The sequence below is a fragment of the Ananas comosus genome, linkage group 7, assembly GCF_001540865.1.
Source record: "Ananas comosus cultivar F153 linkage group 7, ASM154086v1, whole genome shotgun sequence".
In the NCBI taxonomy this organism is placed as follows: domain Eukaryota; kingdom Viridiplantae; phylum Streptophyta; class Magnoliopsida; order Poales; family Bromeliaceae; genus Ananas; species Ananas comosus.
In genome coordinates, this window is record NC_033627.1 from 4,150,006 (window position 1) to 4,167,621 (window position 17,616).

A 17,616-nucleotide genomic window follows, 5' to 3' on the forward strand; every position below is an offset into this window, starting at 1 on the left:
TGAAAGCACCGTTGACTGATGCAAATCAATCAAATTTCAAATTTTGAAAGGCCAGATAATGAATTCAAAATGGTATATAGTTCAGATAAATTATGTATGTTATAATCTTAAAGAATAGTAACTTGAATCAAATTTGGACAAACTTAGAACGCGTGAGAATTTTGAATCGAATATTTAAGAGTAGCAGTACAGAAATAAAATCGTAATATCCAAATAGTCCAAGGACTATCCTTACATTTATCCTGTCCAATAATTAAAACGGCTACATAATCTCAATTGTGGAAACAAAAATAATTTTTCATCCTCTACACCTTTCATAGCACCAGCCTATCTAAACCGGGAAAACCAAAAAGAAAGAAAACAATCCCACTCTTTCCTTTCATTCCCACCAACATAATTTAATTCAAAATTTTTTTTACACTAGCCGTTAGTGCATTCCTTCTTTGCCCTAATCCCCACCATACATACTCCACACTATATGTAAAATAAAGGGGAAAATCACAAAGATCAAAGATCTTCTACCACTAAAGATTCTCTAAAATCTTTCTTAGATTCATCTCTTAGCTTCTCCAAATCTTTGTAGGATTTTATTTAGCCAAGTATATAGGTATGTCTATTTCCAACTCCAATAATAATCTCGCTTTAAATGAGTTTAATCCGAGGAGGTGCGCTGCATGCAAATATCTAAGAAGGCGGTGCTCCGAAGACTGCGTTCTCGCTCCGTACTTCCCCCCGTCCCTCCCTGAAAGATTCACCTGCGTCCATAGGATCTTTGGCGCCAGCAATGTCGCAAGAATGCTCCAAGTACGTAGATAGATACATGCATAAATATACATATTTATATTAACATAAATACATGCATGCAAAATAACTTGCCTTGAGAATTTGATTTATTGCTAGTAGTGCAAAGTATACGTACATGCTATGTTGAACATGTTAATGGTCTCATTATTAACAGTTAATTAGTATCGGAACAGCTTCTTGAGTAAAAGTGACTAGAAAGCTAAACAGAGTTCTTTAAACAGCTCTGTTTAAATAGTGCATACATAATTTCTCCCGTTCGGATTTAACATGCTGTTACTCGTTACGCTCACATACTTTTTGTTTGTTGACAGCAATTGCCAGCTCACCAGCGAGCTCAAGCGGCCGACACCCTCTCGTTGGAGGCCTATTGGCGGGTGCGCGACCCGGTCTACGGGAGCGTCGGGATCATCAACCTTCTGCAGCAGGAGATCTACGGGAACCAACACGAGCTCGCGAGAACCCAAGCCCAGATTGCAATGTACAGAGCTCAACACGACCACCACCACCACCACCACCACCAACAGCAACAGCAACAACAACAAGAACAGCGGGAGACCGCCGACGGAGCCCACGAGCCCGTCGAGCCCACCCCATTTCTTGGGCCCCCACAGCAGGATAATTGTGCCCTAGAGAGAACATTTCTTGAATCCAACCATTTTCCAGATTTTTTCTGAAAAAATAAAATTTGCCACAACCTAAATCAATAAGTCCAAGGGAAAGGGAAGGAAAAGGGATTGTTAAATTCTTTTTAATTCGTTGCAATAATAAGTCAATAAAGAGGAAGGATTTATTCCGTAGTTTTTTGCTTCCGCTTCTTCTTCTTATAAAATATCAATAGAACAGCTAATTGAAACAGATTTCACTTACATTTTAGAGAAAAAAAAAAAAGAAAGAAAGAAACTGATTCATTTCATATAGCTCTGTTTAAACCAATTTTTTATTGTCCATGACCACATTAGAGATACAATCTTTCGCGCAATTTAGTATAAGAGTAAACAATATCTATCTAAAAAGAGGAGAACGTGCTAAATCCGTCTAAACTTTTGCACAATTTGAGATCATCATTTAAATTTTGAAGATACCAGAAAATCACCTGAACTATCTTTTTATATATATATATATATATATAAAACTCCTTTGAAGGTTTTTTTTTTTTTATAAATACGAAGCTATCGTGATATTTTATTTCAGTTTATTATATACTTTGAAGGTGGGTAATTGTATGCTCGTTTCAAATTACACAAGGTCCTGATGAATCTGAAGCTTTTTTTCCTCTCTCAAAAAAAAAAGAAAAAAGAAGAAGCCATTCTCATTGCTTGGTTTGAACTTTATTCGAGAAGTAACGAAAAATTGTACACTATAATCCATCACATTACACAATATTGTTACAACAACAAGAGCAAGAGCAGTTTTTTAAAAGTGTTTCATAACTTGGCATATTTCTTAAGAGCATCCCCTGCATTTTTGGAGTTCTCCGGCACCGGAAGATCGGAGATAAGGGTGACCCTGGAGGATGATATGAGAACTCCCTTCTCCATGGTGGAAGGGTCCATCTTCCACAATCTCACCTCCCATACCTGGTCGCAAAATTTGTACCATTTAAAACTGTTCCGAAAAGATGAAATCGTATAGAGTTGACCTAAACTTTGCATTATTTGGAAAAAAAAAAAAAAATCTATCTTTTAAAAATTTTGATTTTGCAATCTGACCTTTTGATTCGCCTTCTTAAAAGTAGATATTTCTACGTCGTAACTTAGTTTCTTTAAATGCATCTCAAATTGTTAATTTGATCATTTAATTTTAACTAGAAAACTACAACTCATTAGAAATGAATAATTGAATGTACAAATGCACGGGGTGCATACACACAGCTTTTCAAGACTAATAAAGAGTTAAATGTTAGACTTAAATCATATGTGTTAGACTTAAGTTATATGACCCATTTCAGTGTGGCCCTATTTGACCGACCCGCAACTTATTAGATGGGGTTAGTATTGTTACCCGCTCCATTAAGTTGATTATGAAAAATGGTGGGAATGATTATAAGGTGTTGAATCCACTACCTCACTAATTAGTGACATTCATATGAAATGATCCTTTTTTCTTTGGTGGTGTGAAAAACTACATATCATTATAAGAGAAATAATCATTGCAATTATATAAATGCATTCCGGTTATTTGAAAGAGAATCATAGGAGTCGATCACAATACGGGATCGAGTGGTGCTTGGAGACGAGATTAAAGTATTTAAGACGATCCTCAATTGTAATTTCACTATGGAACCTGGTATAATCCATATGTTTTTCAACACTAAAATCATATAAAACTAAAGATTAAATAATAAAATTAAAAATTTTAAAGATAAAGCCGTTGTGTCCAAACCACCGAAAGTTACAGGTTTGTCACATACATCTTTACTTTTTGAAAATAAACTTGTCTGATTGTAAGGAGGTGAATAGGCGACTCAGGATCGGGTCCAAATTAGCCCAGATCCGACCCAACAACTCTGAACATGCCAGGCATGGGTCTGGGTCTGGGTCTAGGTCTGAGTCTGAGTCTGAGTCAGGTTCAGGTTCGGGTGAGAAATTGGTTCCTAAATTGCGACCCGTTCAAATTTGTTTTGTTTGTATATGTTGAATTTCATTTATTTATCGTTTTTAATGTCCAACGAAGTAAGCCATAAAATTGACTACTGCAATTCTTTTGCCGTTTAAAGCTTTAGACTCAATACATATACATATATAATTAAATTTAATGTGTGTGTATATATATATATAATATCAAAATTTTAATAAACGTGTATGATATTTTATATTTTGTTAGATTTAAGTTAGATTTGTAGTTACCTAAATTGAAATCAAATTCTAATTAAATTAGAATAGAATGAGATTTAGATTTATTAAAAACAAATAGAACTTAATAAAGGGTTCAATTGAAGTACAAATTTTAACTAGACTCTGTTTTGCACTCATGCATTATGCAATGCATGGTTACGAGGACATTAATTAGGCCGAGCTCTAATTAACCAAGCCAAGGTGTGTGCCGAGGGAAGATTGGCTAAAGGTCCATTTGGTTCAACATAAAATCGTAAAAAATAATTTTTCATAAAAAAATTTGAGGGTAAAAAATTTTTATGTTTTATAGTGTTAGTTTGTAGGGAAAAAAAAATTCCATCAATATTTATTTAGTTGAAAGAACAAAAATCCCTATTTTGTATGTTTTTTGGTGAAAAAATAAATGAAAAAAAATTGTACACAACTTTGAATTTTTGTTTTCCGTTAAAAAGACAATGAAAAAGGAAATCTTCAATTTTTTTTTCTAGTAATAAATTTTATTACAGTAATAAAAATTTTTGCTCCGATTTTGTCGGTAAATATAGGCCGATGATCGGGATACATAAATATTAGTATGCTTTTATTTTTTTTTCTTTATTTCGCAATTTTTTTAAAAATTTTTGCGTGACCAAAAATACATGAGTAGCATGACAAATCACAAACAACTGTTCGGGTCGGGCCAAAAGATGGGTCGGGTGTAGTCGCATAGGTGGACCCAATTTGATTTGTTTGGATTTGGATATATATACATCAGGACACACTTTCATGGAACCGTCAATCATAGTTAGTTAATTCGGATTCGGCAAAAATTCGATACGGGTATAATTCGGATAAAATTCATCTTTTAATTTTTAAATTCGTTGAAAAATACGGCTAAAAAACGGATTTGGTAATTATTCGGATACGTAATTTATATGAATATTATACGTTTACCAATTAAAAATTCAGAATAAAAAATTTGGCTATATAATAAATATATAATAACTAATATACTATATATATTATTTTTATGCTTTTTTTTATATAAAATAAATATATTCAAAGTTATAATAAATATATATTAATAATATATAAGAGTTAAGTAATAAATTTATATATATATATATATATATATATATATATGATTAATGAGAGGGAGGTCCACCGTGAACCTCCCTCTCATGCGGTCCACGAGGCTATACAGTGGCCTCGTGGACCGCGCACAAGTTTGCCTTCAAAAACTTCGATTTTGTTTTTACTGTTTCTCTTCTCCTTTTCTGCGGACGGCCTCGAGCAAGAGGGCATCTGCCGCCGTGGCTCTTGCTCCCGGCGCCAGCAAGGGCGGCGAAGGAGGAGGAGGACGACCCGGACAAGTTCGGCGACGAGAGCGGCGATGACGCGACCTTCGGCCGCGAATCCGCGACCACGAGCGCGGCGACAACGTGAGCCGCGGCCGCGAATCCGCCACCACGAGTGCCTTTTTTTGGTCGAATCATTTGCGAATCGCGAATAATTTGCAAACAAGTTTTTTTGAGGAAGAAATCGTGTTTTTTTTCGAACTTTTCGAAAAAAATACGGAACGGACCGTTTAATACGTATAATTTAAAATTCGCGTATAGTTCACGTTTTAATCGCGAATTAACTCACTAAGCCGTCAATAACTGAGCAGGGAATTAATAGAAATGTTTCACGTGGAAAGATTATTCGGCCTCCACGTGCACCACTCGGTACCTTTCAGCTAAGTTTTACTTTAATTTTTAAACTTTCAAATTTAACTCCAACATTTTTTTATATGCATGTTTAGTATCAGAGAATAAATTAGGCTGTCAATTTTTTTTTTTGAGAAATAATTAGGCTGTTAAATTAAAAATTATATAAAAAAAATTATATAAAAAGAATTAATAATTAGGCTGTTAAATTAAAAATTATATAAAAAGAATGAAGATCAATGACGTACAAAATAAAATATTACTAAAAATCTAAAAGGAAAATAAAATAATGTTAAAATTTTAAGATCTCAAATCTCCAATTTAAATTCTCTGAGAAATTATTTTTGTAAAAAAAGTAAAACTTTTGAGTTAAATTGCAGGAGTACCGGCGCATTTCACCAACCAAGGAAAGCACGAAGTGATTGGTCACTCCGCGGGGACCAGTCCGAGGTGAATAAAGCTACGTGGCCATTAAAATGCACCCCAAAATATTGGGATTGGTGGGAGAAAATCAAAAAATTTTGCGCCTTGGTAATAGAGGATTCCAAAATGTATCGTAGAATCGCAACTATTAAAACTTATTAATTTAGATACTCTTACGTTAATCTTGAAAATAGCGGATATCAACTATTAAAAATTATTAATTTTAAACCTTTTCGATCATTAAATAAATAATATTAAAAAATTATAAAATTTATTTTTTATATACTTCAAATATGATAGATTAAGTTTAACAATGCCGACTGTTAATTCGAAAATTTCGTCATCGAAAATAGCTCATAAAAACGGAGGCCTCCGTACTATTAAGAACACAACAATTCTGCTATATATATAAAAATAACCATGGTTGGTTGGTTAGTGTACATATAATATTTTCTTAAATATTTATTATTAAAAAATAATTATAATAGAGCGTGGTTGCAGTCCCTCGGAGGTTTTCACTGACCAAAATATTCCCACTCAGAAAGCAAAAAAATTCTAATCTATAAGTCGACTTGAAATTAAGAAAATTTTCTAACCAACACAGTCGACCAAAATATTTTCATTTGGAGTAAAAGAACATTTGGATGCTTCTACCAAACAGAACATCAAAATAAAATGTTAAATTTTGTATTAAAAAAGTTCATGAATTAAATATTAATATAGTTTTGTAATTTTAACTACGGGACAATTTGTTCTCTCGAAAAATATTCGAGATAATAATTTTCTCACTAGAAAAGTATTTTCTATTTAATTTTCCCCATTTAATTTTTTAAAAATTTATTTTGATTTTCTATTTTTTAATTTGAAAAATAATAACTTAATAAAAATATGTTTCATAAAATTTTTATTTTGAAAAATATATATTATTTTTGAAATGCAGTTTCTGATGGAAACCTAGCACCCACTATACCTTGACTAAGGACAAAAAACCCTCCAATAAGAAGGTGATAAGGATATGATCCTAATAGGCCAACTAATGATACTGCTCTCTAATAATTGGTCAAAAGAATTAACTCTTTCTTTTTAAAGGAGGAAAAGTAGTAGGTGTAGCCTTGTAGGTACCTCAAATTTTCATTTTTCTAATTTTATAAAATATATTTGAAGTTTGTATAACAATTGATCAAATTTCTTCGTGTTATAGTGATATGGCACCAATAATGCTTAAGGGCGCGTTTAGCTCGAGTTATGTTATATTGCAGAGTATTTCGATATCTCTAGATATTTTGAATTTCTAAATGAGATTACTATTGATGCTACATTAGTGCGTTTGATTTAATACAGTAATGTAATACTGGATTGCAGTGTTTATAGCGTTACTATGTTTGGTTCTGTTTATAAAATTTAGTAATTTAGACAATAAAGTATAGTCTATTTCAAAATTGCCCCTAGTTATATTTCGTAAACTTTTTTTTACTGTTTACAAACAATATTTTTTTAGCAAATTTTATTTTAAATAATTTAATTTTTTTAAAATTTAAAATTTTAACTTTTAACAAAAATATAAATTTAATATTTTAATTTAAAATATAAATATGAAATTTCTAAATTTAAAATCTAAAATTTAAATATATATATATATAAAATTAAAATTAAAATCTAAATTTAAAATTCAGAATTTAAAATACAAATTTGTATTTTGAAATCTGAGAAATTTGAAATTTAAAATTTAAAAATTTAAATTTGAAGTTTAAAAATTATAATTTAAAATTTTAAAAATTTAAATTTGAAAATTAAAAATTAAATTAAAAGTTGACAATTCAAAATTTTAAATTATTTTTAAAAAAATAACGTATTGAAAGGATTTCGAGAGTTATAGGATAAAATTGTCACACGACCTCCCTCTCGTTAATATTTTCAGTGTAATTCTGCTCGATTTGTAATACTACATTAACGACTAGATTACATAGCGGATGAACCAAACACGGTAATCCTGGCAGGATTGCCTGTAATCCTGCCAGGATAACTTGAACCAAACGCACCCTAAATATAATATAAGATCTACCAAACACAATTGACTAAGATTTAATAATTAATATTCAAAATTTTAAGTTCTAAACTTAATTATTTTATATTTCTAATTAAGTGACTTTTTTTTCTCTCAAAAAACACAATTATTTATATCTTGTGTTTCAATAATTTGTGTTGTGATTTAGACTCGACATATTATAAATATTTATAGATAAATCATTATGAATAATATGAGAATAGTTGAAATACGGTATATTATTTAAACCTTTGAGATCGATTTTTTAAACCCAACAAGTTACAAATACGAATGAATTTCAATTCAAATAATCAAATAATTATTTTTAAAATAATTTTTAACTTTAATGTTTAGAAATCAATTTGATGGTCGGAATTACATTTTATGTTTGCAATCGCCTATGTGACGAATAGCCGTGATTCCACCGATATAAAGAATCAAGCAAAAAAAGTAAAACTACACTTTTGGTTCTCAAACTCAGAGGCGTTTTTAATTTATTTATAATATTTTCTATAATTTTATAAATAATTTAACTTAATTTAGCTGGCTAAATATAAACATATTACTAATATAAAAATAAAATAATATTTTAATTATTATTAATTATAATATTATTGTGTTATTTTTATATTTGTGATACGTTAGTATTATTTAGTCAACTATATTTTATTATGAATTTTAATTCAATAATTTGAAAAACTGGAAGTACCGCAATCGACAACAAATTAAAGCACGAGAACCAAAATATCAACACCTAATAATTTGCGAAATTGAGCTACTATACTTCTACGCTTCATTTGGTTTGGGGTTGAGTAAGAACTAGTTATTTCAGAAATAGATATAAGTTTAGGTGTAAGTCTATAATAGATCAATTTTGTGTTTGGATGAAAATTAAATTATTTTCGCTAATAAAAAAAAATAGCATTTAGATAGATAAGATGAAATAAGAAAAATAGAAACTAGTTATAAATAAAAAAATAATGATATTGCCTTAATTATTATATTTGAATTTAAATTTTTTAGTTTATATTTAAAATTTCAAATTTAAATCCATAACTTCTAAATTAAAAAATTTAAAATTAAAATCTAAATTTTTAAATCTCAAATTTAAAAATTTAAAGTTATAAATTTTAAAATTTAAACTTAAAATCAAATCAAAATTTACAAATATAAAATGTCAAATTTAAAATTTAAATAATAAAAATAACAATTTAAAATTTAAAATTTAAAATTATAAATGTTAATTTTGAAATTATAAATTATAAATTTTTAAATTTTAAATTTTAAATTTTAAAATTAAAAATTAAATAAGGGGATAATCCCTTAACCCCCGTTCCTCCGAACCAAATGCTGTGTTAAAAATATCAAATCATTTATATTTGTAGGTTTTCAACTTTTGAATTAAGAGATCTGCGATAAAAATTATAGCGGTCTCTTAGAATTGAACTGATAATTGATTGAATAGTATGACCAAACGAATATAAATAATTAAAAAGATAATCGAACCCTAAAAGCTAAAATATAATATAACCAAACCAAATATAAATTATTTTTTTTTGAGAGATAGGTAACATGCTACCCACTTCGTTTATTTCGTTTAGAAATAAATTTAGCTGAAAATGTGAATCAATTAGGATTGAAACTTAGGTTTCGGATACCAACCACCGAGCCCTTGCAACTTACTCTAAAGCCTTAAAAGTACTTTTTTGGTAGAGGGATAAAAAACGGAGGATAAGGAGAAGAGGAACAAGGGACGCGGTGATTGGCTATCCTAGGGTTTCGATTAGCGAGTCGATGGCGAGAGATTGGGAGAGAGAGAGAGAGAATTAGGGTTAGGGATTGACCTGGGTGGATCGTCCGACATGGAGGGGGTCGGCCTGGGCGAAGACGAGATCGCCGAGGCGGGCGCTGCGGTGGTGGTTGATGCTGAGCTGGATCCCGGCGACGCGGCGGAACCCCGACGCCATGTGCGCCCCCATGCTCGCGAGCCCCTCCGCTATCAACGCCGAGATCCCCCCGTGGAGCACCTTGAACGGCTTCGCTTCAACGAAGAAGGTACAATCCCCGGTCCAATTAGCTAGGGTTAGGGCTTCTATTACTTCGCGATCGCAATTCGACTAGGGTTTTGGAGATCGAGCTCTACTAGGGTTACCTGGCAACAGCGCTCCGTGACCTTCAATCGCCCCGTGAGGCGGTGGGGGGACACCTCGTCGATCTCGAAGCCGAGCGCGTGGAGCGGCGGGTCGAGCTCCGAGAGGTTGAGAGAGAGAGAGAGAGGAGGGATTGGGAGAGACGAAGTGGTCGTTTCGTGGGGTAGTTGGGGATTTGATTGGAAAAGACGTGGAGGGAGGAGATTAAAATAATAATAAAAATATAATTATATATTTAATAAAAATAATAAAAATTAAATATTTAGAATTTATATTTAATATTATTTATCAGTTTTAACTTTTTTATTTTTTCAATCAATCTGTGTTAATTATAGATTTAGAAACTTATAATGGGAAAAAAAATTTGAAGATCAACTAACACTAATTTATCTGTAAAAATATATTTACTTTTTAAAAAATTTTTAAACAATTTTAAGTTTTGCCGAAATTATGGATAAGAAAAGGAATTGATTTGACCCACGCGGTTGTTAGGGAGCAGATGATGTGGGTGTGAAAAAGAGGACAAGTTGTTGTGGTTAAATTATTGATTGGACTCGATCCTATCGGGAAAAATTAGTTGAGGTGCTGGATTGTGGTTGGTTCAGTCTACAGATACAACACTTATTTCTAGTATACGAAAATTGAATCCGTGACATCTATTTTTGATACAGCCGGCCGGTTAAATTATTCGTGCTAATTATTAAGTGTAACTTTTATCTCTGTTCGAGATGTCGAATCATTGACGCTAATCATTAATCTCAAAAGTTCGAGTTATTAAAAAGATACAACTAGTTTATTTAAACCGACCGTCCCTAGTGCAAATGGCAAAAGTCTTGATAGTTGGTGTCCGAATCACAAGTTCGAATCCCGGTTGATTCACATTTCCAGCTAAATTTATTTCTAAATGAAATAAACAAAGCGGGGTAGCATGCCACATTTCTTTCAAAAAAAAAAAATCACTTACGGTGTACAGACACAATGACCACGAGTTTCAATTGTGATTGGATCCAACCAGTCTTACGCCACTTCGAACGTAACTCGACCTAATCCGATCTCCCGCTATTTCAAATGTAACTCGGTCCATCCTGACCTCCCGCCACAGGACATAACACTGACCCTTTTAGGCTTCGTTTGGGATTGCGGAGAGATTGCGTTATGTGCGGTGAGAAAGTACGTTGGAAAAATACCATGTTTGTTTCCGTACCTAATATTGCGTTCCGCATATCGCGATGAGTCGGTTACAATATATTTTCTGCGGTCCCACCGGAGAATACAGAAGTATATCTCTATATGCTTTTTCTTCAACTCCATTCTATCTAATAGTGTTAGATAGGCCTCAATGCCAAACTAAGCCTTAAACCAACATAAAGTTTTAAAATTTCACTTTCTATGAGACTAATATGTTCTAATAGAAAATAAAATCAACAAAGTTGATTTTAAACCATTAGAATTTAATATGACTTTGATAAAAAAAACACAGCCGATTGATTAAAACTACACAGGTCACCGATTCGATGGTTGAACCACTAATGGGTCAAAGCGGTTTTTAATTTATCTTATTTAAAGGGTTGAACCGAATCATTTTATACACTGGATTACAATTGGGCCAATCGAACTAGCTAGATCAACTCAATCTTTAAATCATTGGTAAATTGCAAAGATAGAAATGCTACATGTACACTGGCGTTATGTTACACTTATCCAACTTAAAAATTTAAATATTTTTAAAATATTTTAATATAAAAGAAATAAAAATTAATATGAAAATGTTAGTTTGTGAATGAATTGACTGTAAAATTTATACCGACCTTTTGTTTGTAGAGAATCACTTTCCAAATCCAGTGTTTAAGTATATTTATATAATGGGGCCTAAATGAGGGATGCAAATGAGGTGGATTTGGGGACGGGAGTCCCGCCCGGCCTTCCGCCTTCCGTCCCGACTATCAAAATTTCGCCCCACCTCCCGCCCCTAATTTATGACAGGTTAAAAAATAGAGTTAAGCTGAAATACTATTTGTAATAAACGAGCTCCGTTGTTATTCATTTATTTTTTGTGATGAGGCCTCCAAATCGATGATCAGCACCGTTGAATATACCACTTGAAGTATATAGAAATTAGTAGTAAACGAGCTCCGTTGTCATTTATTTATTTTTTATGATGAAGCCTCCAAATCGATGATCGGCACCATTGAATATACCACTTGAAGTATATAGAAATTAGTAGTAAACGAGCTCCGTTGTCATTTATTTATTTTTTATGATGAAGCCTCCAAATCGATGATCGGCACCATTGAATATACCACTTGAAGTATATAGAAATTAAATTTCAATTCTTTTTTACATCATTGGTCTAATGATCAAAAGGTTTCAAAATTTATAATTTTAATGGCCGATGTAAGGCATTTTCTCGTTTAACAGTGTAAATATATTCAAATCAACTAAATTTTGGTTAGAAAATTCTTTAAACTATTTAGAATAAGATCTATACTGTTGATTTTGATTACAAGACTTTGTCATCACTTTTTAAAAGATATTCATTTTCAGTGGTTCATTTTTGTGTCTATTTGATTGACAAGAGAACAATATCGAAAGAACATAAGATTTGGTTTCTAGATGTTTTAACTGGTATAGATAATGTTCAACAGTGCCGATCGTCGATTTGTTGACTCCATCATTAAAAATAAATGGAAGGCAACGAAGTCCGTTTGCTACTGATAGCATTCCAGCTCAACTCTAAAAAATATATCTTATAATCCTCCCCGCCTCATAACCCACCTCCCGCCGGCAGCACCCCGAATCCGTCCCGCCAATTAATATTTTTTCAAAAAATTATAATATTATTAATATTTTATAAAATATAAATTAATATTTTTTAATAATAATAAATAATATTACTAAGTTATATGTATATAATTAACAATATCAATTATAAAAAGTAAAATTCAAAAGTTTCAAATACATGAGAAATGAGAGCACAACTTATTTGTATTTTGAACTTTTTTGTAAATATATTATTTTTTAGAAATATTTTTTAAAAATATAAATAATTTTTTAGGTGGATTCGGGGTGGATCATAGCGGGCCGGATCATAGCGGGGTGGATTCGTAGCGGGTCAAAATTTTTTCTATTTTCTGCCCTGAATCCATCTCAAATCATAAAAATTACTCCGTTTTTTGCTCCGAATTCATTTTCCGTTTCATGTCGCATTCGGGACGGATTGAGGCGAGAACTCCAGCAACTCGATCCATTTGCATCCCTATATAATATAGATATTAAGATTAAAATCTAACTCATTAAATATGTTTCACAAAATTTTAAAAAATTATATTTATATGTATAACAATAATAAATTTAAAGTGATTTTTCATAAATCTAATAATGACTCTTTCTTCGATTTTAATCATTGAGACTATTTAACAGATTTTTACGCCTTCCAATTTTTATAATAAAATTTTTAAATGGTATAAGATTATATCTATTAGATTAATTTTACTTTTAGTTAAATTGTCAACAATTAGGCGTGGTGTAAAATGTGTACCGGTGTACTATTATGTGTATGGAACAACTTTTTGAGTAAATTTTTGGCAACTTGCAGGCAGAGCAGATTTTAGCTTGATTTCCTCATCATGGACGGTCTGCCCTCTCCTCAATATTCGCTGCTAAAGTTAGGGGCTGTTTGGTTGTACGCACTGCATGCGTGCAGCCACAATTCTTTTGTTTGATTTAGTGTAGTTGAGTTCAACTGCTGCAGTTCCAACTGCATAAGAAGGTCCAAATGCTGCAGGTGGAACTACATCCAAATTGGTCGTAGTTCCAACTGCAGCAGTTGGTGAGGGATATGATCACCCACAAATTAATAATAATAAATAAATAAATAAATAAATAGCTAAATAAATAAATAATATATGTATATAGGTAAATAAAAATACTTATAAATAAACTCATACTAATAAAATTTTTTAGACAATACAAGCTTTGTGCAAAAAATTAATTTTTTTAAATTTATTTTATTTAAAATATAAATATAGTTTTTTTTTCTAAATTTTTATAGAATGTGATCGTGTATGTTAATTTAATAAGTTTTAATTAATTATAATTATTAAATTTGATAAAAAAAATGAGAGAATCGTTTAAATTTTTAAAGTTGGATTTACATATTAAAATTAAATAAATTAAAAATTTTAAATGTGTCGATTAATAAGTTGAAGAATTATTGAAAAATATAAAAATATTATATATATCTACTTATTTATTTATAAATAGTAAATTTAAATAATTAATAAATTTGTATAATTATTTTATGTTTAGTGAAGGTAACCTCACCACTCTATCTGAAGAGGTGACAAAATTCATAAATACAACTATCAGCTTCATATTACCAAACAGAAGAAATGTAACTGCAGCAGTTGCAACTGCGTAAAACCAAACAGACTAGGTGTAGTTATAACTGCAGCATTTGCAACTGCATGTATTTCCAACTACACTGTTTCTACAACTACATCCAACCAAACGGCCCCTTAGTGCTGCAGGCAATTCCTACATAAAAGGGAAAATTTTTTGAGTACTCCTCTAAATATGTATATTTTCACTAACACCCTTATAATATTGAAATACACAAATGCAAATAACTTTATATCCGAATTAACACGACGGAAAAGCAAATTCTAATTTTACGCTCACTCTATCACCAATATTCCTTAAGGTATCGTTTGGTTCGGGAATAAACAAAAAGTGGGTATTCCGGGGATAAGTATAAATTGAGGTATAAGCGAGGATTAGATCAATTTTGCGTTTGGATGAAAATTGAGTTATTGCTGGGAATAAGAAAAATAGCGTTTGGTTATGTAAGATAGTATAAGAATTAAAGTTGGTAGTTAAAAATAAAAAATAATGACATTATCTTTTTCTTTATATTAGAATTTAAACTTTTATATTTTATATATATTTTTTAAAATTTAAAATATAAACTTTTAATTTAAAAATTAAAATTAAAATTTTAAATTTTAAAATCTCAAATTTATAATTTAAAAAATCAATTTTTTAAAGTTTGAACATTAAATTTAAGATGAAATTTTAATTTAAAAAATAACATATCAAATTCTAAATATAAAAAAATTAAAATATCAAAATTTTAAATTTTAAATTAAACAATTTAAAATTTAAATTTTTAATTTTGTAATTTTAAAATTATAAATTTTAATTTTTGAATTTATAATTTAAATTTTATAATAAATTAAACTCTCTCTCTCTCTCTCTCTTCATGGGTGGAACAAGCAGGTGATCTCTAAAATATCTTTTTTAAAATTCAAAAATAAAATTAAAATTTTTATTTTTTAATTTCAATTTTTAAATTTAATTTAAGATCAAATTTAAATTTTAAAATATAAATATCAAATTATTAAAAATATAAATTTAATATTAAAATTATATTAAAATTTAAAACTATAAACTTGAATTTTGAATTACCAATTATAAATTTTAAAACTAAAATTAAATTAAATTTTAATTTTTATTTTTTTAAAAAATGGGGGTGGAACAACTTGTTCCACCCCTATTCCACTAAGGGTGGGAATAGCTATTCCCACCCTTAACGGGTTATCCTAGGATAACCCGTTAAGGGTGGGAATAGCTAGTTCCCACCTTTAAAAATAGTGTTTGGGGAACAAGGGGGGGATAACCTCTTATCCCCACCCTTGTTTCCCAACCAAACATGGCCTAAATGTATCCCACTAATCAACTAATAATTTCATTTCATAATTACCCGACAATTTTTTTTTTTTGAGAGGAAGGTAACACGCTACCTATTTCATCCATTAAATAAGTGAATTTAGCTACATAGAGTGAGGCAGCCAAGGCCTCGAGGAGGCAAAAAAAAAGCAACGGAAAAAGCGCAACAAACAGAAAAAAGAGTAATGTTAAGACAAAAAAGCGGAAAGACGAAAAAACTAAAACAAGCGTCTAAGGAAGGGTGCAACAAACATCTTCATCGCCCGACTCTATAAATATTAGCCCACTCTGTCATTAGTACTCCGACACGATGGGCAGTGGAGATAGCGTTCATTGGTAGTTTTTGAAAAATCACGTTGTTTCTTTCACACCAGATCAACCACCATGTAGCTGCCACGGTTATCTAAGCTTTCGCAGTGTCAGCTAGTGACCCTTTCCCTAACAACTCCTCCCAGGCGGTAGTGACGTCCTCAGTGGAGGGGGGAATATGGTGTCAGATTGTTGGCGCTAACCATTAATCTCAAAAGCTTGAGCTGTTAGAAATACGCAACCAATTCACTTAACGCGTACAGAAACAGCGCCCACGGGTCTCGATTGTGACTCGGCTCACCTGGCCTCACGCCACTTCGAACATGACTCGGCCCAACCCAGCCTCACGCCATTTCGAACATGACTCGGCCCACATGGCCTCCCGCCACAGGGCAGGATGCTGGCCCATTTAATCCAACACATGATAGTCTTTGAAGAGCGAAAAAATTATGAACTTGCTAACTACACATCCCACCAATAGGTGATCAACAGTCTCCAGACTGTCGGCACACAAGACACACCAGTTATTTCCTGACCATCCCCTTTTAAGCAGATTATCCACAGTAGGCAATCTCTTTTTTAAGGTTAACCATAGAAAAATTTTGACTTTTGTCGGGATTTGCAATTTCTAAATGGTAGGCGTTGCAACATCTTTGACCCCCCCATTTCTGACCAGCGAGTACACATATTTGACAGTAAAATTATATTCGAGGTTCCATCTCCAGAAGATGACATCAGGTTGATCGGTACCTCGAAAGTTAGCAAGGACGGTCTTTAGTTCCTTGGTTCTCCGTCTACTGTGCTCTGTGTAACTTCTCGCCCCTCTCAGCATCTTTCGCCACCTCCATCCGGAGAGAGAGAAGTATTCACTGCGCCTCTTATGATCAACACGAGCAAAAATGTCAGGAAAGTGAGACTTAAGAGACGTGTCACCACACCATCTGTCAGACCAGAAATCAATGAGTAATCCATCTTCCAGCCCATAGCTTAGACCACTTTTGAACACGTCTTTCAATTCTAACACGTTTTTCCACCATTGTAAGGCAGGTCGAAAAGATCGATCTTCCTCCCGACTCATGCACACATTTTTCCAAGCAACCAAGTGGACATCACCTGTATAGTTTGTCCGTCCGCTCCAAAAGAAGTCCCTTCGTAAGGCTTCCATGCGCTTTAGGGCTCATTTAGGTACTTTAAAAATAAAGAAAAAGTGCATTAGCAGGTTAGATAGAACAGAATTAACCAGAGTTAGACGACCACTTCTAGACAGAAGTTTAGCCTGCAAACCATCAATCCTCCTCTGAAAGTTATTAATGATGCCTACCCAATCATCTTTTTTAAGCTTCCTGTATGTCAAAGGTAGGCCCAAGTATTACCCGACAATTTTAAAATCTAATTAAGAATCCTTTATATAGTGCTGTTCAATTTCTTCAAAATAAATTACTCATTTAATTATAAAATGTAATTAGTTTAAATTAATATAATCTGCTCGAGAAACTTTTTCTATTTTTAAATTTTGACATTTAAATATGAGAATCGAGTTATCTATTTAGTTAATATTTTGGGGCCAAATTTATTTGAAGCTGGACTGAGGCCTACTTTCCCAACCCTAATATGACTTGGTATTAATATTGTGTTTT

At 31.8% G+C, this 17,616-nt stretch overlaps 2 protein-coding genes across 2 annotated transcripts; one reads left to right on the top strand and one right to left on the bottom strand.

Annotated features, from left to right (window-relative positions):
* On the top strand, window positions 610-1,985 carry LOC109712767 (LOB domain-containing protein 23-like). The gene is made up of 2 exons (XM_020236520.1): window positions 610-804; window positions 1,116-1,985. Exons 1-2 carry the CDS (start codon window positions 610-612, stop codon window positions 1,476-1,478), a joined length of 558 nt encoding a protein of 185 aa, XP_020092109.1. The 3' UTR covers window positions 1,479-1,985.
* Window positions 2,090-10,167, bottom strand: LOC109712768 (1,4-dihydroxy-2-naphthoyl-CoA thioesterase 1-like; the record flags this gene model as incomplete). Its single annotated transcript, XM_020236522.1, has 3 exons — window positions 2,090-2,381; window positions 9,638-9,829; window positions 9,946-10,167. Coding segments are annotated over 3 exons (567 nt in total), but the record flags the coding sequence as incomplete, so codon positions are not given.